The 27,262-nt window shown below is 40.1% G+C and overlaps 1 protein-coding gene across 6 annotated transcripts in view; it reads left to right on the top strand.

Annotated features, from left to right (window-relative positions):
* The window catches only part of PRDM5 (PR/SET domain 5), a 143,658-nt gene that overhangs the window by 98,698 nt on the left and 17,698 nt on the right, over window positions 1-27,262 (top strand). For 5 of the 6 annotated variants that reach the window (XM_039542564.1, XM_039542565.1, XM_039542567.1 and 2 more), the window contains one exon: window positions 9,502-9,587. The exons of the other annotated variant lie outside the window; for it this stretch is intronic. In XM_039542564.1, coding sequence (XP_039398498.1) covers window positions 9,502-9,587 — 86 coding nt within the window. The remainder of the gene's footprint in view (window positions 1-9,501; window positions 9,588-27,262) is intronic. 6 annotated transcript variants of the gene reach the window in all.

Genomic DNA, 27,262 nt, shown 5'->3' with positions numbered 1-27,262 from the left:
ACCTTTCAGCTTATACATCATCATTCTATTTATCTCCATGCAAGAGTTATATCTTCAAAAATACCTGTAAAGTCTCATGAAGCTGTCAGCTTCTTGTTGTCTACTACTAGTGGATGAGAAAGATATATTCTTAGAAAGAATAGTTTTATTGAATGCAAGAAACTTCTTTAGATCAAATGAGTTACACACCTAATAGTTTGATTAATGTGTATAGTTTAAAAGAATACCAGCACTGGGTTCACTGAGGTCATAGGTTTTAATGCTCCTTTCTTGGGGAAGCAGAATCATTCCATTCCACTGATAAGTGAAAAGAATCAAACTTGAGCTGTTCTCATTCTTTTAAGTAATGTTTGGTAGAGTTATGGCTAAAATTATGAATTTGATTATAAAACTAGTAATGTTCTGTGTCTGATTAACAATTTGCTTCTTCCTTTATTGCAACACTTCAAATAACTTATTGACTTTTGCAGAATTGTAATTTCTGATTAGCCTTTGACTTTTAAAACAACCAAACAAAACTCCTACCATATGATGAAGCTTTTGATGGTCCATCTTGGTTGGATGCTTATCTGAAACTAATCTAGACACTTCAAACCTCTTCAGTCTGCAAAATTAAACTAGAAATCTCCAAGAACAGACTTTCTCTATTGTCGCTCTAATGCCCAAGAATAAGGGATGGCTGAGCACATAAAAAGGAAAAAATACTAAAAGGTCTGGTTAAAAAAACCTAATTTCTTTTCTTTTTTGGAAAGAACATTTTTTCAGGATTTCCCTTTTGGTAGCTCTGATTTCACTTGAGAGTAGGAAACACATTTGGTTGAGTCACAAAAAAGCAGTTATGGTTCTCCCTTGTAGCTGAGGATATACAAGTGTTGCCTCTTGGCTAGGGAACATCCACAAACAAAAAGGTTCTGTTTTTATAATCAGGGGAGCAAAAACAAAATACAGAAATACTTGGCCACTTGTGTTCAGATCATGTCCAGTTAGAATCCTGATTAGAATGTAGGAAGTATAGGTCCTTTCAACAAGAAACCTCCAGCCCAAGAAACACCTCTTAATGAACCACAGCTGAAGACCTTTTCTCCATTTTTGGCATGTAATGGAATCATTATGTCTCAATGCAAGATCTCTTCTCTCACCCCAGTGAAGGAATATAACCCCACCCCTCATATCCAGCTAAGTTCAGGGTATATAATTGCACAAGAATTTTGGCTTTTCTGGTTCTGGTCCCAATTGGAAACCAGAAATATTGAAAAACCTGTATTGTATCTTTCAAACAGTTATAAAATAGCTTGGCTTTTGACATGAGAGAAATTTTTAAGCTATTACTAAATGTTTTCGTTTATCCCTTCTGAAGCCATGAACATCCAATGGTACATTTACCAAATGAGCAAAATATTTGGGAAGGGAAAGGGTAAAAATACCGCACTTATTTATCGTCTGCTTTATCCATTGAGCCTAATTGTCGAGTTCGTATACAGAACAGTTAGCTACAGTGTTTGGCCAAGATCACTGCTTGAATACTGACCCATTTGGTATTACTCAGTTTGGCCTTGCTAGTATCCAGTGGTAACAATTTCAAAAGTGCCTTATTTACCTAAGCCACACACAGGCACATTTGAAAATTTGACCCTATAACTGTAAAATTGGGGAAATGGAAATTGCACCTTATTTGCAATGAGATTTTTGTCTCCTCTGAGTCAGTAAATCATTTTACACTTAGACATAAATACTTAACTGAGTATTATCTTAACGTTTTTGGAAGTTGAAAAAGTGCTAGAGAAACCAATATTACGTATTTAATCTTCACAAGATAATCCACCTGTGTGGTGATTTTTGTTCCCAGTATTCCTTGTTAAAGTCAATGGGAGCTGTCCCGTTGATTTCAGTAGACAATCATTTCTTAGTGACTGTTGTGGTTTTTTCTCTCTCTCTCTCTCTCTCTCCCTCTGTAGGTACATATATAAAATTAATGCTCAGTATTCTTATGAACACAAAACTCCTATTTACTTTAGTGGGAGTTGAAGGTGTGGAACAGTAGCAGCATAAGGTATATGTGTAAAGAGTGAGGCACTCCAGAACAGATAAAATTCTAAGCATATGCCACGGATTATAATTTTGTTCTATCTTTTAACCTTTTGCCCATCTCAACTTGCTATTGAATGCTGTCATCACCCCACATTATCTCTGACTAAAAGGGGCTCTTACAACTCCCTTTCTGGACTGCCCTATTGATCACCTGGTAGGGGGTGTTGCATATGTGATCCAGATGTCCCTGTTGCTTAACCACTTCTCCCCAGGAGAATTGTCTCCATTCCACTAGAATTGTGTGGTGATGGATTTTTTATTTTATTTTTAAACTCTAATCATCTTTAGTCTGCTCTCAAATCAGGTATTTAAACCCAGGGAATTTCAGAGCTGCAGTTCAACAAAGTCCCTTTGAAAATCACCTTTTAAAAATAATACACTTGAAATGCCCCTTCTATAGAGTCTTTAGTAATCTTTATAAGACAAATTCATTGCATGTATATGAGTTGATCCTACAAGATGCTAAGTGCCTTATGGAAGGTTCTGAGCGTCCTCAACACTCAGCAGGATTGGCTCCTTAAAAATAATTTTCTGCAAGATCATTTAAAAAAAAAATAAAGTTGATTTTAAATTAAGCACATTGGGCCTGATCCAGTGCTCACTGGAATCAGTGGAAAGGCTTCCTCTGACTTCAGTTGACCCACTGTGCAAAATCTTCAACTGAACCAGCATTCAGGGCTCATACTTTTAAACACACTATCTGATACATTGGTGCTCTAACTCTGTCAAATTCTAAATGAACTAATATAAAGAAACTCCAGTAAATCAGACAGGATGATACAAGGCTAGATGAACCACTCATAACACTAATAATTGTAATGAGGAATCACCTATCAGTGAGAGAAAATCTACACATTAACCATTAGAGGCATCTCATGGATGGATATTAATTTTTTTAAGAGAAATTAAACAAAATGAATGCCAGTGCAATGTAATTAGGCTTGGAAGTATTTGATTTTTATTGGTAAATGTCAGTAAATATTGATTTCACTGTGTGTACACACGTACGCGCACACACCCACCCCCACCCCCCACACACACAAAATATTTCCATTGATCATGATTGAAATTTACAGGTAAGCAAAGTAAGAACAATGCTGCTTGAGAACTAGAGTTTGATTTTTAGGATATTTACTTTGCATATTTTGACCTATAATGTGGAAAATTTGTGCTTTACCAGGTATAAACTTTAACTTTTTGAATCTCAATGTCTGCTGGCATTAAATAATTGTTGTCTGACCCCCACCTCCAGTTTCCCACAACTGAAAATTTAAATAGATAAAAATTTTAAAAATTCTTACAACCCAAAATTTTGCACCACTGTGAACATTTTTAAAAAATGAAATAAACATTGAAAAAATGCTTAAAAATAAATATTGATATTATCCATTGAAATTATTTAAAATATTTTTTGCCAAACCTAAGTGAATGAAGATCTTCATAAGATTGCTTCATCGTATATACAGTAGTTCTTCAAATAGATGCCACATTTGTGGCTCTTGTCTCTCTGCCTGTTTCCCTTTCCACTTTTTGTCTTGTCTAGTTAAATTGTAAGCTCTTCAGGGTGGGACTCTCTCCTATTATGTGTTTGTAAACTGTCCTGGTGTCAATAGAGACCTCTAGACCAGTGGTCCCGAAACTTTTTACCTCGTGCCTCCTCCTCACCCCTGTCCGTGCCTCCCCTCCTGGGCCGCGGCTCCAAGAATGGGGTGTGCGGACAGGGGTAAGGAGGCTGGGGCCAGCTGGGAGTGGGAGCAGCCGAGGCTGGCAGCCAGGGCCCCTGGGCGTGGAGCCAGTGGCTGGGGCCAGGAGCAGAGCTGAGTGGCGCTCCCTCCCCACCTCCCACCCCCTGGTGGGGGCTGACCCAGGCAGCAGCTGTTTCCCGCCCCCCCCCCCCCAATGTTCCTCCTTGCCCACTTAAGGCGGGTGAGTCCACAGATTGGAGACCTCTGCATTAGACATTACTGAATTTTTTTTTTAAATTGATCATTTGTTTAGTCTTACACAAGTGGTTGTTTAATAATTAGTAACTTCTAACAAAATATTATTCTAATGATTTTTATATCCCGTTTTCCACTAGATTTTTGAAAGTGAGAGTCAATTTGGGGAACTATGGTTTATTACAGTGACAGAAAAATAAGTGGGGAGGTACCACCAAGTAAGACACATTTTAGTCCCTTGTCAAAATCCTGCTATATCATCAGGCTCAAGACATTTGACTATAGCTGCTGAACTCATTGGTAGGAAAATGATTTTTTTATAGTTCCAGAAGATACGAGATGTTGGGGCCAGATTCTGATACCTAACTCATGTTGTAGTTCCTTACTCCACGAGTGGTCTGATTAAATCAGAGGAACTGTTCATAGGGTAGGGTAATACAGGATGTGAATAAGAGTGGTGCAATCTAAATAAATTTAGTTTTTAAGCTGTATTAGTGTCCAGTACATATTGTGAATTATCTCAAATTGAATTGGCTAGGTCTTTAAATACATACAAATTTTTAAAGTAATACGTGGAAATTTAATCATGACATCTTACTTTTCATAAAACTCCCATATCGTTTTCTATCATGTAGTAGTTTTGTTTGATTCCGCATTAGGATTAAATTTATTTTTATTAAATTGAAAGTTTGGTTTTATTTAAATAAAAACTCGAAATAGCATGTCTAGACCTGGCGTCAGCAACCTTCGGCATGCAGCCCATCAGGATAATCTGCTGGCGGGCCGTGAGACATTTTGTTTAGGTTGACCGGCCTCAAGCCACGGCCGCCGATTCCCACAACTCCCATTGGCCGGGAGCGGCAAGCCACGGTCACTGGGAGCTGCAACAGGCCGTGCCTGCAGATGGTCAACGTAAACAAAATGTCTCGCGGCGCCCGCGGATTACCCTGTTGGGCCGTGTGCTGAAGGTTGCCAACCCCTAGTCTAGACTTCAAATTAATTCCAAATCCTAGTGTGGCTTCTCTGAGGCATCTGATAGTTTTGTCAGAGAAATTTAAGTAATTTGTTGAACAGTTTGACTTTAAACAATGAAGATGTGACAGTCAGTGAAATGTAACTAGAGGGATAGCTGCAGCATTTACTACGTTTATGTCACTCAAGTTTGTTGTGCTCTTTTTAGTAAGACAGCTGCTGTTTTTTTATTTAGTTGATTATTATGGGTGTCAGATATCATTTGCATTTATAAAATTATTTTGGGTATGTTGTTTGAGTATGTTAGCAAATGTAGTACGGCCAGATATAGAAACTATGTCTGGTGAATACTGAATGTAGGAAACCTTCAGCAATGTTCAGATTGGGGTATACAGATCAGATTGGTTCACATGGGGCTTACTAGCAGGGCCGCAGCTGTCAGCATAAAAAAAAAATCAGACCGGCTTTTATGAGAATTATAGGCATAAGGGTGTTGAAAGTTTTTTTGTTTATTAAAAACTGGCCTGTGTCATAGATGTTTTTCAAATTATATGTATCCGAAATGATATTTTATTAGATAAATATTAGGGGGTGGGAAGGATTTTTGCCAACACCTCATCCTTCTGTGTTATACATAAAATAATTAAATTAAGATCTTTCATTTTTCAAGAGAGATCAGTATTTTAAAACATTTTAATTTGTTGTTTACTGCAAAGAACAATGACACTGCCATAGACAAGACCACAAATTAGTCCGTCTCCAACGTTCTGATCCTGAAAAATGTTTTATTTTTTACTGCCTATCTCGGAACTTAGAGTAGAATGGTTAATGTTGATGCTAACATCCTTTAGTCTAAAGATTCTACCCAGGAGATTTTTCTCAGTGTGGTGAGATGACCTGCATATTTACACAGTGTCTCAATACCAGTCTTATTAGTGGTATATCTAAAAAAGAAACTGAGTGTGCTGTACAAAAACCATGCTACATTATTCATCTTTATTTCTTTTTAAGGTTGGTAACTTTTTTTTTTGTTGGTAGGGAGAGGAGAAAAGAGGTGGATATGCAAAATCTGGGCAAACATGAGTTGCTGAAGATTTTCATTTCTTAACGTTATTCATCTTATTTTTAATCTCTTCCACAAACACAAGAGATCGATTCCCTTCCTGATCAGAGAAGGTTTACACCTGTAAATCCCCAAGTATTTATTGTGGTTGAATTGATCTGAAGCTAGGCTTGGAATTTCAATGTTTACATTTGACTTTTGGTGGTTTTTGGTTGATCACAAACAAATCCCAAAACATAGATGGATAATGTCACCTCCCCAGCAGCATTTATTATATAGCATTGGCTCCTCCTGATTTAATGTCCAATACTTCTGAACTTTCTTAGAATGAGAGAACCTCTCATTTCAAGACTTAAGATATATTCCAGTATGAAATACACCCTCTGGGCAAAAGCTTAACAGGAACACACAGAAGAAATATATAGTTTTTATTATTTTTGAATATGCTTTGGAACAAAGGTGTTTTTCTTCTTTTAGGACAACTTGAAATGTATCCAGTAGGGCCAAAAATGGGCTTTATTGTGCAATCTGCACACACATTCGAAAGCACCTGTTCACTCAGATAGTCTCATTAAGAAATCCACTATTGGGATTCTTTTGTGAGCAGGTGATCACTCACTGATGTAAATAAGGGTAGCGCAATATAATCCAAAGCGAGGAAGGGAAATTTTGGCCAGGCATATTGAGGATTGTATACATCCCAACTCTTGAAATCCAACTCGAGTTTCATTTATTCAAGGGGAGGGGGGGAAAGCATGTAATAATTTAAAAAACTGACATAATACTTTTTCACACACACCCCCCCCCCCCATACACACACATACATACACATACACACAATCATTTCTGGGTCAGTTACAAAGAGGTTAGGATTTTTGGGTTGTACTAAAGGTTCTGTAGTTGCAGATTCAAATTTGGCTTGAATAGGACCCATCGTTAATCCTGCAGAACCTGTGGGAGAGGGATGCTTCTAACTAGACTGGGTAACTACATGCATGCCTAAAAGGGCCAATTGGTCACATACGAGCATATTTTGGGCACATATATGAAATGTTTTAGAAAATTTAACCGGTAAAGAAACAACACAAATAAGAATAAGTATAAAATGAGTTAGGATCTTATTAAAGATGTTTTATCAATCATCACTGATGCTATAGTTATGGTTGAGAAGACACTTGTATAATTCAGTAAAACCTGAGGCCACAATGACTTGTCGCCCCATCAACCCACAGTCTCCATGTCTGTTGAATGGGAAAAAGTAGATAGGAATTCTGAGCTGCATACCAGAGAGTTGTAAGGTGCAAATTTACATGATGTGATGGCTGATCATAGGCAGGCTTTATCAGGTACGTGTTGATATTGAGTCACAGTGTTGCCCTCTACTGGCATCCGCTGAAAGCTGTTAAACATCTATTTATCAAGAACCATAAACAACAGGATACATTTGTGAAGGACAGTATTAATAGATTTCAGACCCGCTCTAAGCTGTCCCTGTAAGCAAAAGTCTTCCTCTGTCAGAAGAATGGGGAGTAGCACTTAGCTGTCAGCACTCATCTGCTTACAGACCTCTGCAGACTTTACCTTCAAAATACAAAAGCTTTAAAACATAAAAATGTCAGCTGGATTAATTAAATGTTTGAGCACCAGCGGCTCCTACAGAGTTCGAAGGCTCATGGCATAAATTAGGGACATCAGGGGTCATGAGAGATAGTGTCATGTTTCAAACAGATGTGAAACTTCTAATTCAGAACACACAGAATCACACAGCAGCCTTGTTAAAAAATACTTTGCCAAGTCCGTACATTTGTACTTAATAAGATAAGGCAGGGTGGAGGAAAAGGGAGTGTTTGCATTTCACAAGTACTCCATTGCCTTTATTTCTGTTGTTTTTTCATTTAGGTGGGATCTTTCCCCACAGGCATTAATTAAAGAATGGGCCAGCCTATTAAAGGCCAAGGCTCCGAGAAGGCTATACATGCAGCAGTGAAACCCAGTGGGTCAGCTGTAATGTAATCAAAGTGTGTCACTTTAAAAAACTGTTTCTCTAGGCTGGCTCCAATGCACACTTTTGCAATTCCTCAAGTTTTTGTTCATACGGAACAAAACATCCAACATCTTTCTGTCAAGCACTCAAGGATAAGCACCTCAAACAGTGAAATGAAAACCGGAATGGGGGCGGGGAAGGTCTGCCTTGCTCCAAGAATGAATGTTCCTATAGTCCGCTGTACCGTCCCTTCACTCGCTCTGTGGCCTTGGGCACATCATTGCAACTTGTCCAGAGTTTTCCCATATTTAAAATGGGGCTAATCTTACTTATTTACTTACCATGCAGGGTTGCTGTGAAGGTCAGTTAATGTTTATATAGTGCTTGGAACCTGTCAAAGTTCTGCATGCATGTAAAGACTTTTTTTATGACCAACTGAGTTTTCCTAGATTGGCTGAAAGGGGTTCGTTGTATCTGCACATAAAGGAGTGTTCTCCAGGCAGCAGTGTGATTAGCTGGAACAGATTCCATTTAGTTGGAAAATTAGTTAGCATAGATTAGCTTGTTGAAAAATATGTTTGGTGATGGAAGAAATCTGATTTTGTTGATAAGCCTTTTGTGTGCAATTAGCCTAGATGCTGGAGTCTTATTCCAGGACATTGCCTAAAATACTCAAAGAAAAATTTACGTAAGAACTTGTAAAATTTATCATTAGTTTTAAATTATAGAATTGCTACAGAAAACCTCTACTGAGCGGATCTGAATGGCCCAGCCTCTGAGTTACAGGTTATAAATTCAGAGTGACTTCACTGAAGTCAACAGAAACTATCCTGATTTACATCAATTTAAGTGTCCAATCCTGTGAGGTACAGCGGGCTTCTTGTGAGGTGCTGAGTGCTCTCTACTCCCACTGGGGTCATTGGGCACCTCACAGAAGCTGCTGTGCCTCCCATAGGGCAGATCTTGCTGCCATCATGTTTGTTAAATGCAACAAATGAACAGAAGTGGGTTTTGTAATTAAATTGGCTTGTGACACTCAAATGGCTCTAATGATGAATAGATGTGAAGTGAGGGAAATGTACTGTACTTTGAGAACAGTTAGTGACTAACCATAAAAGTGACCATGTACTAGCCACAATAGAATTCATCCTAGCACAGTTGTCACCAAACAGCGTTTTTTATCCCTCTCTGCATGTATTCATATTTTATGACAAAATCAAGCAGCTGAAAGTGATACTTTGATCCAGCCTTGCATGCTGTCCAAACAGATCTTTTGTTCTTTATATGTAGTTTCCCTAATGCTCAGATCTTTTTCTCTCCGTTTGAACTGAACATGAGCACTAGAACAGAAAAATGTTTGACACACAACCATGCTGTGCTGCCTTGATGTACTGAGGCAATAGTTTCTTTCCTCTGTCTGCATTTGTTGACTCTGATGCTTATCTTATTTTCAGGTGAGCGCCCTTACCAGTGTCCTTACTGTGACAAGGCTTTCAGCAAGAATGATGGACTAAAGATGCACATTCGCACCCATACAAGGGTAAGCGTGGCCCACTTGCTTTAATTGTTACTTAAGAACAGAGGTCAGCAACCTTTCAGAAGTGGTGTGCCGAGTCTTCATTTATTCACTCTAATTTAAGGTTGAATAAATGAAGACTCGTGCCAGTAATACATTTTAATGTTTTTAGAAGGTCCCTTTCTATAAGTCTATAATATACAACTAAACTATTGTTGTATGTAAAGTAAATAAGGTTTTTAAAATGTTTAAGAAGCTTCATTTAAAATTAAATTAAAATGCAGAGCCCCCTGGACTGGTGGCCAGGACCCGGGCAGTGAGAGTGCCACTGAAAATCAGCTCGTGTGCCGCCTTCGGCACCCGTGCCATAGGTTGCCTACCCCTGCTTAAGAACCATGATTGTCCATGGACAATGCAGGGAAATAAATTATTGCTGTTTGTATAAAGGGAGGATGTTTCAAAGATATTATTTGTGATTCAAAATGGAGGGAAAGGGCATAAAAATTAATAATCTTAGAATTCTATTTCTGATTCCTACATTGATCTGTGTGTGACCTTGGACAAGTTGGTTTATTTTTTTTGTGCCTCGTTTTTCCACATATCAAAAGGGGTAATTATTACTATCTTCCTAACAAAGTTGTCTTGGGACTTGTTCAGTGTTTAAAATCAATTAATAGGTTAGTGTCGCTATAAAAGCATCATTATTAGTAAGAGAAAGAGAGTTAAATGCCCAACATTTTTGTATTTCTCTCACCTCCAGATCTAGTCTCTGGCAAACTCTCTGTCTGTCTTAATAACAATAATGGCATGTGTAGCGCTTTTACCCTATTAACTGTTTACAAATATCAATTAAGTCTTAAAACAACCTTGTGAAGAAGGTAGGAATAATATCTGTAATGCAGGCTGGAGATGTCTCTGAAGATTATTCTCTGACCTTAGGATCACAGATATCCCTGGAGTCATCTGTTCTGGTTTAAAAGGCTAGTCATGTATATCTATTTACTGAAGACAACCCTTGCTCCCACTCTCTCCCCCTTGTGCCTGCCTAGCAAAAGGGATGGCTTTAAACAGGCAGCTATGAATTCTGCTTGCATATGAGAATCCCAAGTGATGTAAAGTCATCATAACCAGCTTTGTGCTATTTACTTCTGGTCTCCCCCACCCCCACCATGTTGGGGACAGATTCTAGGCTGGGTGTGCGCTGACACCCTTTGTGGAATAGAAAAGTATTGTAAATTTCACTTTGTGTAGATAGATCTTGATCACCTGCATAATGCAGACAATGAAGTGCTCACAGATGCACATTATTTTTGCAGTCTAAGGAAATTAGTCATTACAAAGAAGTAAGAAGCTTTTATTTGCCAGAACTGGAATACTTACAGAATTGCTCTTTTGAGAAGTGTGATTCATTAGGATTTTCCTTCTGTTATTTATGCGCTTAGATATCCATAATAACTCACCTCTGTAAGGAATTTTTATATATATACATATTGTCTTCTCAGTCTGGCAGCTCGCTAGAGTCTTTTACTTAATACATTGCTTACATGGGTTCCCATATGTCTTTCCACATTGCCACTGTCGTATGTAAGCAAAACACCGTTAACACCTTTAAAACTTGCCAGCTGCCTTTTAAAAGACATGTAAAATATGGGACTGAATGAAAGATGGGCTAAGGACTTATGTGAATATGAGGTAGGAGGAAAAAGGAAATGGTTCAAGCTCTGCTTCTGCATGACAGAACAGCTCAACCAGACTAACTAGTCAGTCTGCAGCAACCAGGAGACATTGGTAATTGGATTTTACTGAGTGGAAATTTGTTTTCTATAAATGTTGTGTATTGCTAAGGAACATGATAAAGTTCTTCTTCAAGTGATGGTGTCTACGTGTATTCTGTTTGAGGTGTGTCTGAGCCTGAGATCAGAAGATTTTTACTAGCATTAACTGGAATTTTTCAACATATGTGGTCCCTAGCTATATTCCAGTACCCACCCTCCTTCATCTCTGCTGTGGAGTCTTATCCTGGGGCTATTCATGGTAGAAAGGTAAATGGAGAGGCGGTCAGTCCACATTGCCATTTATACTCTCAGGAGGAGGAGAAGGGCACAGGTGCAGACCAACAGACACCGCTAGCAAAAATCTTCTTGTCTCAGGCGCACAGTGTGCATGCTCCCCTGGAGTGTAATACAAATAGAGACCACACATCTCAAAGAACTCCATTTATTGGTCAGGTAAGTAACCTTTCTATTTGATGTTTAAAATGGCTCAAACAGAATTTATTGTTGTAATAATACAATTATTTAATCAAAATAGCATCAGTTCAGAAGCCGAGAAAACAGCATTTCCTCAGCTTACTCAACTCATGCCATATGTAGTATGATGATCTCAATACATCTGAGATGTCATGACTGCCCAATAGGAGGCTGGAATGTCCTATTTCTCCTCTTTTTGACAAGCAAATGAGTGGAAATCCTTGCAGCCATGTTGTGGGCAGACACAGAATTCTGTTTGAAATTCCTGGTTTTAGTGCTGTCAGGTTATTTTTATACCACTTAACCCATAGTTCTGAAGTTTAAAAGTCAAGTTTGTTTATATATGAGTGACATTTTATATAAGCTCACACCAGAGTAGGGATCTGTCATTTCAAAATAGTGGGGCTCAATACTGGCATGTTTTGAGTAAACAAGCTTATTGCTATAATTAAGTTGCCGTCGTGCTCCCCTCTCCTTCACACCCCAACTCCATATTTGCATCTGGATAGCAGAAAACTTAATTTCTATGAAGGTGTCATTGTTTGAAAGGTAACTAATAGTATAAAATAAAATACTATTGATTTTAAGACCAGAAGGAATCATTATAATCATCTAGTCTGACATAAAACAGGTCATAGAATTTTACCCAGTAATTCCTGCATCAAGCCCATAACTTCTGGTTGAGCTAGCGCATATATTTTAGAAAGACATTCAGTCTTCATTTAATGACTTCAAGACTTCATGTGATGGAGAATCCATCAGTGGTTGTTCCAATAGTTAATTATCTTTGCACATATTAGCTTAATATTAACTTAATATTAGCTTAATTCAGATGAAACATTGGAAACTGTGATTTTTCTTAATGAAAGTACCTTCCATCCTGAGCGCTTCTGAAAATTCTAGAGAAATTTTCAACATTCCTTCTGCCGTCAAACCATTTCTGCATCCCTGAGGTTACACACTGCAAACCCCAGTTTGAACAGCAAATAGCTTATTCAAATTTCAGATACATTCAGGTTAGGGCAAAATATTGAGACGTATTTGGTTTCTTAATGTGGATATTAGTTGATACGTTTTTACAAACTTTTATATACATTTGGATACCCTTAAACCTGTAGTTCCTTATGGACCTTGATCCATAAAGGGACCTAGATGTTTAAGGCCAACACTTAGGGGCCACCGAGATCCTCAGCACCCCTGCTCAGCTGACAACTAACTCTGGAGGCACCTAAAATTCCTTGATCCTGGAGAGTGTACCATTAAAGTCCCCTAGGTGCCCAAGGATATGCTGATATTGCATTGTAAACCTATGTCTGTGGGACTTGGGCCCATGTTTGAGCATGCAGACTGAACTGAAAACCTGAGTTTACAATTCCTAGACCTAGGTACAGGTCTCGCAGCCATGCTAAGGTGTCTGTACAGAACTACACAGACCTTCTGACTCAGGTCTGTGACTTGAGCCACATCTACACTGTAAAATGACAGGGCTTCGACCCAAGTCACAGCAAGACTCAGGCTATGACCCACCCTTCTAGCAGGGTACTGAGTGCTTACTGACCTGAGACAGACTGATTTGTGTGTGGACAGAAGGTGGCGGCTTGGGCTCACATCTGAATTAGAGCCCAGGCTTAGTGTGCAGTGTAGACATACCCTAAATCTCTGCCAGTGGGCATACACACAGTTGCGTCAGTCTAGGAACCCAAGCAGCTAAGTCCCAACGGGATCCTGAGTCTAGGATTTGATACACCTATATTGCCTGTGGAGCCAACATCCATTAGGCATTCTCAGAGCATACCTAACCTCATGCTGGTGGAAGTGGGGTCAAGGGAAAGAGGAGCCCTCCCTTATAACCTTTAGTACAGTGGTTTGAGCATTTGGGATGTGAGTTCACCTCTGAGGTGAGTGTTATAGTATGTTGGGACCCTGGGGCACCCAAGGCTTCCATGGTTCAGGAGGGCAGCCTACCCAGTGAAGTGCCCTGGAGCTGGGGATTCATTCCCTTTCAAAATTTTGGGGTTTTGTTCCAAATCGGAACTAAATCAGATTTTGAAACACTGAAATCCTCTGTAAAGTCAAATTACATTTTTCCACACAGCTCTATTCCTGATGTTCACTTTTATATGTAGGTATTTCCCACTGTGATATCTAAAAGTACAAAGGCTTTATTTGTTGCTAGAAGGACATTATTGAATTCCGTGATCTTAGAAAAGATTTGACTAAATATCGTCATCTAAACTTTGACCTTACTATTGTTTACATTGTTAGAAATACATTCGTAGCAAACTATGAAAACTTGTCAACAAACGTGTAAAGCATTTTAAACAATCACTGGTGACCAATAGCTGAGTATTTTTTGCTTATTCAGACAAACTTTTGATTCAGTTGTCATCTGAACAATTAAACATGGCCTGGATACTTAAGCATACAAATACTGTATACTGATGATGTATACAGTATTTTGCGATATGAAATGATTCATGATTGTGTCCATGTAGTAATGGCCTGCCTATTTTTCATACAGTGTATATTGTTGAATTGATATTAAGAGATGTGGAAGACATCCCACAAATGAAATAATTAAGTTCTGCTCAGTTCTGCATTTAAAAAAAAATGGTGCTGAAAAAATTGCATTATTTACCTGTAGAAACAGGGCAACCCTTTCTGAAATCTAATGTTTTATAAACTCTCAGCTAGAATATGATAATAATTGGTATTCAAGAGAACCTTTTTCTCTTTATTTATTTATATTTTGTTAAACATCATTTTGAGTTTTATAGAAAAATAGACCTTTTTACCCAAAGTCAGCTAAAGGAGTACAATCAAGACTGACAGTCTAAGGGCTTGTCTACATTACCTGCTGAATCAACAGGCAGCAATCGATCCAGCGGGGGTCGATTTATCGCATCTAGACTAGACGTGATAAATCGACCACCAAGCGCTCTCCTGTGGACTCCGATACTCCATCAGGGCGAGAGGCAAGGCGGAGTCAATGGGAGAGCATCACCCATCGACTTAGCGCAGTGAAGACACTGTGATAAGTAGATCTAAGTATGTTGACTTCAGCTACGTTATTCACATAGCTGAAGTTGCGTAACTTAGATCAATTCCTCCCTCTCCTCTCCCCTCCCCCTTCCCAGTGTAGACCAGGCCTAAATATGACCACCATTTATATCATCTTCCTCTTCCTCTCCAAAGTGGAAGTTGTACTGATGTGTTGAGAGTAAAACATGACTGTGCAAAACAGAATACTTTTATGAATGCTAGCAATTGCCATTTTTGTTGCTGCCTTCTATAAAGAAATTTCTCTTATGTTTCCACAGTGCTATGGAGCAAAACCTGAGTCTAAAGGCTTTGCTGCACTGAAAATTAGTTGAAATACAGCAGGGCTGAAGGAAGAAAAATATTTCTGTTTCATGTGATCTGTCTCTGATTAGGTTCTCCTGGGAATAGGGTGACCAGTCTAATTGCTCGTTTTCAACATCAGGTTTCATCCTTATGGCTTTGTTCAATGTGTTCCCTCACTGTTCATGCCCCCAGCATGGCCACTTCTCTCTATTCCTTACAAAGTTCCTTGTGGAAACATATGACAGAGTCCCATTGCATGGATTCTCCACAAGGCTGTGTTTCAGCTTGCCTTTGGTCTTAGTGGATTTGATCCAAAGCCCACTGAAGTCAAAATTGATTAGACCCTATGTATGCACAGATGCAGGTTGAGGATTTGGGTTCCCTGAAAAAACTGAGCAATTTTCAGCCTCACATGAAATAAAACCCCAAAAGTATTTGACATTTTGAGTGAGTTTTGCTTAGCTATGATTATCTTTATCCTTTAATGATATCCTTTCAGACTTTTAAGTAAAAGCACATTTAAGAGTTTAAATAAAAGTATAAGATACATTAATTTTCCTTTGTTTCCAGCAAACTGAAAAATAAAAAGACAAGATCATGAACAATTACTCTTTCAAAGGCAATTTATAGCTCTTAAGGAAAAGCAGAAAAATGTACATCATATGAATAGGCCAAAAATCAAAATTTAGATTTGCATTTCCAGTAATTCTTAAATATTTTAATAAAAATAGAATAAGTAAACCAATAAACATTCTTAAGTGGCAACATTTCTTGGAGTTACTTTTTGGGTTAGGTGGCTTAACAGAGTTCTAGGTTTAATTTTGTACACAAAATTCACTATAAAAGACTGAAGGGTCTAAATTCTGTTACATCATCTCTAATATTCTAATTTAACTTTAGTCATATCGCAAAAGATTACAAATTTCAGTCTGTGATTTATGTGACATTCCTTCTTCACCTTCCACCCCACCTTCAAACTGATTTTTATAGTATAGTTGATTCTCACACATATTGCCACACAATTATTTTCATGAACTCTAAGGATAGGGATAGCTAAAAGTCTAAAGAGTCATCTGTCAAGTATTTTTGCATTAGCTAAGCACAGAAATGTGGAATTAAAAAAAAATCATTTAGCACTATTATTCAGAAGCCTTATACATGGTTCTAATGAAAACAATGCTTTACTTAAGCCTTTGAAATGGAAAACTGTAAAGTCTACTAAATGCAATAACAAGTCATGCACTTCACCAGTGTGCACTTCACCAGTGGGACTAGGTTGCAAACCATCCAGAGAACAAGAAAGGCTGCCAGAAAAATCATTGCAGAGTTTGATTTAGACCTGGCAGCTGCTAAATAGTGCACACTGTGGGTGGCCCTAGGTGTCGGTTCTAATGCTGGAGTAAACAGGAAGGGAAAGACAAAAGAGCAGTCAAAACCTCTTCCAACAATGAAAAGAGGAAAAAATACCGGCAAACTTGACATTAAAATTTTATGTAAGTGTGGATTTGTTTTAATAAAAGCTACTATTTTTTAAAAGGAAAAATAGAAGCACCCAAAGAATTGTGAAAGGGGAATGCGTAGAAGTTCTTGATGTAGTGAGCTTACAAATCATATTAGCTTTGAGGAGATATTATGTTCTACCTACCTACCCAGTGAAGTAGGTTTTGGGTTTGTTCCAAAATCATGTACAGTACATACCATGATGCTGCTTACTGCAGGGCCCAAAGCTTAATTGTTGAGAAGAAATAGCTTACTGCATTTTACTCAAAAACATTTTTGAATATTAAATGTAACCATATATGTGTACTCCAAAGCCATCATTGAGTTGAATCAGCTTTTTCACTTTTTTTTAAAAACGCTCATTATATTAAGTTCCAGATTTTGCCTTTCGTTTTAAATCTAATTACTAGTGGTTTGAATACTGCTGACTATAATGTTAAGGATACAGAGAGAAATTACAGTATAATGTGTTATGTTTCATTCTGTTACCTCCATAGGTTCCTGAAGTTAGGCATCTAAATCAATGTTGAGGGCCGCTAAACAAGTGGCTTGGTTTTCAGGGTTCTCCCATTGAATGAATGCAAGAACAGGTGCAAGCACCTCTGCAAATCAAGCCAGTTAGTTAGGTGCCTAACTTTATTTACCAAAATTTGACTTTTTTGGCCTGTCTAATTATTAGACAATTACCAGGCAGAGGATTGCTGATGCAGAAGATTGCTAATGAGGCCAACTAGTTTTTCACATTTAGGCCTTTGGTAGCTTTAGTTTAGAGGCTAAGACTGAGTTTTTTTTTCTCTCTCTCTCTGTAACATTTAATTCATTTGGAGTTTTATTACTGACTTCAGTGCAAACAGGTTCAAGCCATGAATGAGCATGGAGGCTAAATAAACTCCCCATTGAGGAATTCCCTCCAAATCAGAGTTGCATTTTATTGGCAGGACAATGTGGGAAGGGCTATCTCCAGTGCTCTCATTTGGCAGAGAACTCAGGGTGATTCACTTGGTCTGCCAGGTGTTTCTTCCTTATCTGTCAGGTAAGGCTGTGCGGGTTCTCACAGACAATACGGCCTCGGTGTTCTATATCAACAAACAAGGATTAGCTTGCTCCTTGGCTCTGTGTCAGGAGGTGCTATAGGTGTGGAAATTCTAGTCCAACATGCAGTTCATCTTGAGGTATCGCTCCTTCCAGAGAACTGGAATACACTGATGGATCAACTCAGCAGGTCCTTTTCCTCTTGCCATGAGTGGTCCCTCCACCTGGAAGTGATCCGTGACATCATCCAGAGGTGGGGGACTCCCCAGTTGGACCTGTTCATGATGAGGCATAACAGAAATGGCCTTTCTCCCTCCTGTTCATCACTATAATTCATCTTAGACTATCTAATCCACCTAAAGCATCTTTTGTCAATTTAAAGGCCACCTCTGCCTTCCATCCTTCAGGGCGTGGTAGATCAGTCTTCTCCCATGAGATGGCGATCAGGTTCTTGAAAGTATTGGAGAAGCTCTACCTGCAAGTTTGCAACCCAGTCCCCCACTGGGACTTGAACCTGGTGCTGACGAGACTCACTGGTCTCCTCTTCGAGGTGCTGGCTTCCTGTTCTCTGCTGCTTCTCTTGTGGAAAGTTTCCTTTCTGGTGGCGATCACTTTGACCAAAAGGGTCTCCGAGATTAAAATATTGCCATCAGAACCTCCTTATACGATGTTCTACACGGACTATATACTGCTGTGCCCCCACCCAGCTTCCTTACCAAAGGTTGTGTCACAGTTCCACTAATCAGAACATCTCTCTACCAGTCTTCTTTCCTAAGCCTCATAAGACCTGACAAGCGCCGGCTGCATACGTTGGATGTTAGGCGGGTCCTGGCCTTCTGCTTCAAAAGCACTAAATCTTTTCACAAGTCGACACAGCTCTTTGTAGCGGTAGCAGATGGAAAGGTCTGGTGGTCTCGTCCCAGAGAATCTTGTCTTGGATAACCACCTACATCAGGTTCTGCTCCAAGCAGGTTAAGGTGCCACCCCTGACAATCATGAACGCCCATTCCATGAGGGCATAGGCTTCATCAGTGGCCTTCCTTGCTCAGGTTCCAATTCAGGACATTTGCAGAACTGCTACTTGGTCTTTGATTCATACCTTCACCTCCCACTATGCCATTACACAGCAGGCTTGGGATGATGCCAGCTTCATGTTACAGACTGCATGTCTGTGAACTGAGTCTACCTTCGGGGATACTGCTTGGGAGTCACCTAGCATGGAGTCATCATGAAGATGATGATGAAGATGATGATGATGATGGCTGGCTACCTTTTGTAACTGTTGTTCTTCAAGATGTGTTGCTCATGCCCTGCACTCCTACCCCTCTGTCAGAGTTGCCAGCAAGAAGGAACTGAGAGGGTGGGGGGCTGTCAGTGCCCCTTTATACCAGTGCATAAGCGCAGGACTGCAGGAAATGCTAGGACTGGCCCTACAGATACCACTAAGAGAAAAATCTCCAGTAGCCGTGTGCATGGGTGCGCACACACCTAGCTTGGAATGGACACGAGCAACACGTCTAAAAGAACAACAGTTACAAAAGGTAGGTAACTGTTTTTTCTGTTTATATTTTCCCATTGGCGAGACATGAGTGAGTTCCCAAACATCTGTCCTCTTGAAGATGATGCTTTTGCAAGAACTGTGGTTGCTGTATGTGAAATCTCTGTTTGCATACAGGAGATAGAAGGTATGAATACCACAGGGCCTACATTTTCACACCTTTTATTTTCTGGAGTTGACTGATGACTTTTTTTCCAAGTAGAGGGAAAATATATTTTGAAGTAGGTGTTGCTCTTCTTTTAAGGATAAATCAACATCTATTCACATTTTGTCATGATTGTTTAAATAAAGCCTCTTTTCACTGAATCTCAGGGACAGAAATTATTTCAGGTTATATAGAACTTCTTTGCAGTGGATTGCCATAAACAGGCAGAGATACTGTGAAATACAATAAGTGTATGTGATGATAATAAAACCAAGCTACAGTATATACTAGAGCTGGTCAGGATTTTTTTTTTTTTTGGTGAGAAAAATTTCAACATTATTTTTTTTTCATTTTTATCAAATATTCTTTTAAAATGTTCAGTTTTTTGTTTAAAACTGAAAAATTTTGCATTTCAGTTACTGAAAACCCCAAAATGTTTTTGGTTTTCAATTGTGAATAAAAAAAATTGAATAAAAACTGACACGTTTTGTGAAAATGTCTGTTTTGATATAAAAACCATGTTCCATCGAATACTTGTTAAATGGAAATTTTTTAGTCAGCTTTATTACATACACAATACAGTACACGTAAATAGAAAGATAGATTTCTCCTGCTAAATTTTGGCAGCAGCAGATACTATTATTAATTTAATAGTAGAAAACATGCTATTCATAATCTAATGTTCTCTTGTCTATGAATCTTAGAATAATTTAAATCACAAAAGCTTAATATTTCTGTCTGGCCAGTCCAAGCATTAGGAATTCCTATCTGTATTTGATCCAAGTGCCTATTTCCTGAATAAACATTACACTGATAATTGTATACATGTTGGACACTTTAAATAGACCTCTGTCTGTGAAGGAGACATTTGCTCTGATTTTTAAGCAATCTCCAATGGTTGAAAAGACATTTTATTAGTTCTTTCAGATTTTTCATGTTAGTACAAAACTTGACCTCATTAACTCCATACCATCTGTGATCTAGGTGACTTATCCTCTCTTCTCAACAGGGGATGTTACGCTGGTGGAGGGGACCTAACAAAATATTGCTAATGTTTTTTTGAGACATAAATCAGTTTAATACCTTCTGTAAGACTAAAATGTAACTGTATAAAAATCAGCTCGATAAGCGGCCCTTGTTGCAGCAGACATGATTCTGCCTTTACCCCCTCTCTCCCTCAAATCCTTCATTAAGAGGAAAGTTGGTCCTTAAAAAAAAATAGACAAATGCATTCTCTGTTACCATTTGATTGGTAGTAAAATTATCCTTAGTCCCTTTTTACTTGTTAAAAAATAAAAACAAAAACACCCTGTCACTGCCACTGGAATCCACAGAGGCTCAAAAGTCTGTTGCCACAGCTGCTAAACTAATAGATTTTCTTGTAAAGAACTACCCAATAGCCATGCCACTCTGCATCATCTGGTAATGTCTACAGGGGGTTTCTAGACCTTCTCAGGACTCTGTAAGATTTTCATTGCTTATTCATTCATTGTCTGCTTAACTGTGAAGTAGTTTGCTGTTAGCTGTTTTATTATGATAATTTACACATTATTAAATACATCTTTGAATGCAGATAGTATCTCATACAGGCAGCTCAGGGTGTTTTACCAACAAGGGAAAAGAAAATGCCTTCGTTTAATAATAAAGCATTTAAAAAAAATCAGAACATACTATTTAAAGGCTGCTCTATCACAAAATTGACTTTTTTAAAAAAAATACAATCACTTTCATAAAGCCCAGGCTCATAGTTTTTTCTCTAAATGTGTTTCTTCCATTGTGAGTGAATATGCGTTTTTGCAAAAGCACAACTGTACACCACATTTGCACAGGACTTTGGAGATGATTGAGGCTCAGGCTTACACCACCCACATATCATCAAACAACTACAACCCATACTAGATGGGGACCACACTCTGGAAAAAAAAAATCATCCCTGAACCCCCTCTTCTGGCCTTCAAATAACCCACCAGCCTCTCCAAGCGCATAATCAGAAGCAAGCTCCCCACAGACCAGGACACACCAACTCAAAGTGGAACCAGACCCTGCCAGAACAACAGATGCAAAACCTGCAGAATATCTCCACTGCTACAATGATTAACATCCACCACGAAACACCTTGTAGGATCCATGGATCTTGAAAACGTGTTACCTCATCACAACATGTGGTGTACCTCCATCCGGAGCACTAAGTGCCCCAGTAGCAACTAGGTGGATGAAACCAGCCAAACACTATGCTTTCAAATGAACTTACACAGGAAAATGATAAGACAAAAACACCATGTCACAGGTGGGTGAACACTTTTCATAAAGCAATCACTCATCTGACCTATCAGCCCTCATCCTCAAAGAAACACTTTCAAAAGAGAATCATGGGAGTTTAAATTCATAACTCTGGTAGACTCTAAAAACCATGGCCTGAATGGATTTATGGCTTACTACAACAATCTGTTATCCACTAACAACCTTCCCAGCTGCTGTCCCCCATCCTCTTTCCTTGCCTCCTTATGATTGGAGGGGTATTAACGGGCCACTTCACCGTGGCCTCTTGAAATATGTGTTAACTACTTATGCTAAGCATTCTGTTAAGATCCTGTATTCAGCAAGTGACACTTTGAGTTAGTTTCCCAGACCTGAAGAAGAACTCTGTGTAAGCTTGAAAGCTTTCTCTCTCTCTCTCCCCAACAGAAGTTGGTCCAAAAAAAGGTATTATCTCGCCAACTTTGTCTCTCTAACTAGCCACATCTTACATACATGTATTGGAACCCAAAATCAAACTAACGTTTACCTAACCACATACTGTTTTGCCCCTGGCTTGACAACGTTATACCCTTACACTGGTCTAAATTACATTAGTGTGAGCAATTTTACTGCACAAGGTTTAGAAAAGTGGAGATTTGGCTTTAAATTGTGGTTTGTGTCTTTGTACAGCCATTTTACACTCAGTTGGCACAGATGTGTGAACCTGGGCATGTATGGCCTATACAAGAAAGGGGTGCATGTGGTGGATGGGTAAGTGAGTGTAGAGAGAGGTTTGGGAGTTGGTGGTGATCAGGATTAACTACTACTACTGGATGTGGCACACTGGACACTGGAAGAAAAGAAAGATGAGAGATATTGATATGGGGGTATATATGGTATATATATAATGCATATATTGCTTGTGTGTGTGTATTTTATGTATCTCAGTCTTATTATCTATCTTTTGAGAGTTTTCTTGAGTTTTGAACAAGCATCAATCTAGCATCACTTTCTTGTCTTTACTGAAGAGCTAATATTTTAATGTTCATTTTGCTAAACAATTCCAAGTTCCTAGGAGGATTTAGAAAATTATTTGGAGACATTCACACAAAACCACAGCCATGCTTTACTTGTTTATTACCTAAACAACACAATAGGTATTAGCTTGGTAGTTTTACCATCAAAATGCAAGAACAAGCAACCATATATGTTAATTTGTATATGGTATATGTTTTCTGTAAGAAAGACATAAGCACCCATACCAGCAAATATTTCTGATTTTGTGTATTTTCATCCATCATGGTTGTAAGAGACTGGACACACATATTGTATCTATTTGATAAATATGACATAAGGGAGGTAGTTTTAGGTATTCATGCACAGCTCTGAGCTGTAATCTAATAAAAGACATTAATGCAGTTGCTTAGAAGTCAGGGTCATGACCCATGATTCCTTAATTCAAAGACAAAGAAGATTTGCAATTTTGAGACCAGCAATCTTGAGGCATCTGTCTATCAGATCTATCAGTTCAAATACTAAATGTCTCTAAGTGTTTACTTTTATAAGGCCAAGATTTTCAAAAACAGGAGCCTAAAGTTAGACTGCTAAATCCCATAGCTAGGCATCTACCTGTTTTTTCAGAAAAGGCCGAGCCTCCAATCGGGCTCCCATTGGCCTCTTTATGTTTTGGAAGAAGAGAGGTTTTAAATCCTGTTTTTTTTTACCATAGATGTTTCTATTTATGCCTATATACTTGAAACGTGTAATACTAAATCACTTTGATGTTAATTACATTGTGACTGTCTCATCTCTTATTTATCTAATCAGTACAAAAATACATAACTTTGCTGCCATTGTTGCTGTAGCTTGGGATCATGCAGCGTTTAGACAATCTGGATTTATAAAGCTAGCAATCCTAGACTCAAGTGAAGTCCAATTTGTTATCTTCCCAGTGACCTTCTGTTTGTTAATAGTTAGCAATGTTTTCCTTTGCTTTATGCTCTAAATCTTTCCATCTTTCTTTTAATTTCTTCACTGTCTCCATTGTTCTTTCCAATGACACTTATTTTCTGTCCAACTTGTTGCTAGTTTTTAATCTTTATTTTTTCCTGCAGATTTTCTAGAGGGGAGGTTGCATCAAGCACTATCTTCTTTCTCCACGTTACAAATTTTCTCTTCTCCAAGTATCAGTTTCTTGTAATAGAAACTTGGTTAGTTTTTTTTTTCTATAGTGTGATTGGTTTTGTTTTGAAAAAGCAGTTATTTATAATGTGAGGTCATCCTCAAAGACAGAAGAGTTGTTCTTCAAGTGCTTGCTCATGTCAATTCCATTCTAGGTGTGTGTGTGTGTGTGTGTGTGCCCACATACACAGTTGTCGGAGACTTTTGCCTTAGTGGTATCTGTAGGGTCAGCTGTGGCTGCCCCTCGAGTTCCGCACTAATGGGTCAGCATATCAGGTACCGCCAGTTCTATGCCCTCTCGGTTCCTTCTTACCGCCAAAAGTGGTTGGTCTGAGTGCCTTTCTCCCTTGCCTTGCAAGTGATCAGCAGTTCTTTCCCTTTCGACTTCATGTTCCAGCTGTAAATAGTTCTGTTTATTGTAGATTAGTTAGTTAGTAGCTGTGAAGTACTGTAGTTAGTCAGTTAGGGGATGCCCCGTCTCCGAGTTTTACACCCTTCGCTGACTGTAACAGGCCTATGCGTGGCATGGCAGCTGTCTGAAGTGCCAGGGGGGATCCCACGTTAAAAAAAAAAAAAAAGTGTCGCATCTGTGAGAAGTTTCATCCTAGGACACAGAAAGAATATTACATTCACTTGAGGGCCCGCCACATGAAGACCGCTCTTTGCCCAGCCTCGGAGCTGGCCTGGCCGGACGCAACGCCAGCACTTTGGCCTCGGTGCGTAGCGCGCCCCTGGCACTGGGCTCTGCCCGGCACCGATTCCCCTTCGTTAGTGCCCAAGAAGAAGCCTAAGAAGCGGGACCTAGCACCAAGCAAGATAGACCAAGGGGCATTGGGTAAAGGACCCTGTTTGGGCTGCCTGTCCACACCAGAGCTGCAAGGTGGCACATCCCCGAGGGGACCTCCTACCCCCCTAAGGGATCCACTGACTTTGGGAAGCAGTAGGGGATCCAGACTGATGGCAGAGTCAATGCCTTCCCGGTTCCCAGAGAGCAGAGGACTCTCCCACTGCAGCCAGCACTACGTGCAGCGATGGACCTGGCAAAGGCTCCCTACAAGGACAAGCCAGCCGTGAAAGCCTCCCAGAAGGTGAGTGAATGCTGCCGGTCTACAGAGCTGAGGCAGAGCCATTTATCGCTGTGCTCCCGGTCTCCGCATCAGCCCAGGTCACCAGTTCACCGCCACAGAACACCAGCACCGTGCTCCCGGTCTCCACCCTCATACTGGGCCTCACCCAGAGGGAATCGTCAGTCGCTGTATAGTTGGTCATCTTCATGCCGACCCTCTCCACGCCGATGATCACCGTCACCTAGACGCTCCCCAGCACGGTGCTGCTCCCCCTACTCCCGGCACTGGTCTGACTATTTGAGGCACAGGTCACCCATGGTGATGGTTAGCCGCCAGACTCAGGCGTCAACGGCCCTGCCCTGTTCACTGGAGGAGGGTTCCTCCGGCACAGGGAGGGAGTTCAACCCCTCTCTGAGACTGCATCGTAGCATCTAGGCTCCTGAGGTTGCATCAACCTCGGCGGTGCTGGTTATGCCAATGCCCGTCTCACCAGTCGTCGGTCACCACGTCAGACAGACTCCAAACAGCACTGATGGCACTAGGCTTGGGCTCGGTGCACAAAGCGTTAGCTGACACTGAGGTGGAGGGACAGGTGCCCACCCCGAGGCCCCCTTCCCCTGCGGGGAATGATGCCCCGGGCCCTCTCCCAGTGGTTCAGTCCTCGTCTCCAGACGAGGCTGTGATGGGGTCCTTCTGTGCTAGCCCACCAGATGACTTTAAGGCGCACCAAGCCCTGCTCCAAAGGGTGGCCACTAACTTAGGCCTAGAGGCAGAATTGATGGCGGAGCAATCAGACACTTTGTTCAATGTGCACTCCATACTCACCCCTGCATGTGTCGCGCTTCTAGTGCACGAAGGGGTCCTAAAGATTGCCAAAGCCTTCTGGCAAACCACATCCTCAGTTGCACCCACTTCCAAGAGGGCTAATAAAATGTATTTCTTCCCCACCAGGGGTTTCAAATACTTATACACTGACCCACCCCCTGGGTCATTGGTTGTGTCGGTGGCCAATGAGAAGGAAAAGCAAGGGCATTCTAGTTCCATCCCCAAAAATTAGGAGGCCAAGAGACCGGACCTTTTTGGGTCTTGTGTCCATTTATCCTTTTACGTAGGGACTGTCCAGTTTGGCCGATGTACATAGCAGAGTGGCATTGTTGGCACACGATGGCGTATATAACATTGCTGGACGTGCAGGTGAATGAACCAGTGATGTTGTAGCTGATCTTAGAAGGCAGGCCAGTCCTTGCCCACAGACAACCCTCCAACCTTAAGCATATTCTCACCAGCAGCCACACACGGCACCATAACAACTCTTACTCAGGAACCAATCCGTGCAACGAACCTCCATGCCAACTCTGCCCACATATCTACACCAGCGACACCATCACAGGACCTAACCAGATCAGTTACAACATCACCGGTTCATTCATCTGCACGTCCACCAATGTAATATATGCCATCATGTGCCAGCAGTGCCCCTCTGCTATGTACATCGGCCAAACTGGACAGTCCCTACATAAAAGGATAAATGGACACACATCAGATATTAGGAATGGCAATATACAAAAATCTGTAGGAGAACACTTCAACCTCCCTGGCCACACAATAGCAGATGTAAAGGTAGCCATCTTACAGCAAAAAAAACTTCAGGACCAGACTTGAAAGAGAAACTGCTGAGCTTCAGTTTCTTTGCAAATTTGACACCATCAGCTCAGGATTAAACAAAGACTGTGAATGGCTTGCCAACTACAAAAGCAGTTTCTCCTCCCTTGGTTTTCACACCTCAACTGCTAGAAGAGGGCCTCATCCTCCCTGATTGATCTGATGACGTTATCTCCAGACTGATTCTTGCCTGCATATTTATACCTGCCTCTGGAAATTTCCATTACATGCGTCTGACGAAGTGGGCATTCACCCACAAAAGCTTATGCTCCAATACATCTGTTAGGCTTTAAGGTGCCGAAAGGACTCTTCGTTGCTCTTTATGGTTGTGAGTTCATCCCATTGCTATGTCGCCTGGGTGTGGAGCCCTAATTTCCTAGAGAAGTTCTTGCCCTTTTCTCCCCCAAACAGCCCACCCACTCCTATCGCCCTTGAGCACCTGTAAAATGGGCAGGAGAAGCTGTGATGGCATCAACACTCCACTGACTGGGAACTAGGTAGGTTTCCTGCACGGACAGAGAGGCAACAAGTAAAGCAGGTAGAATTTACACTAAGGAATGTTTTGGCACATCAGTGATTGCCATGGAGCATTTATAGGCCACACAGATGTATAGACTGTTTACTGTGTTTTGTTTTGAGTTTTCTATGGAGGAATTCATTTTCAGAGAGTTTACAGAAAATGTGGTTTCCATTAACCACAATGCAAAACCAATTAAGGGTGT

Source organism: Mauremys reevesii, linkage group 5, assembly GCF_016161935.1.
Source record: "Mauremys reevesii isolate NIE-2019 linkage group 5, ASM1616193v1, whole genome shotgun sequence".
Classification (NCBI taxonomy): Eukaryota; Metazoa; Chordata; order Testudines; family Geoemydidae; genus Mauremys; species Mauremys reevesii.
Note: the sequence above shows the minus strand (reverse complement) of the source record. Positions and strands in the feature narration are given on the sequence as shown.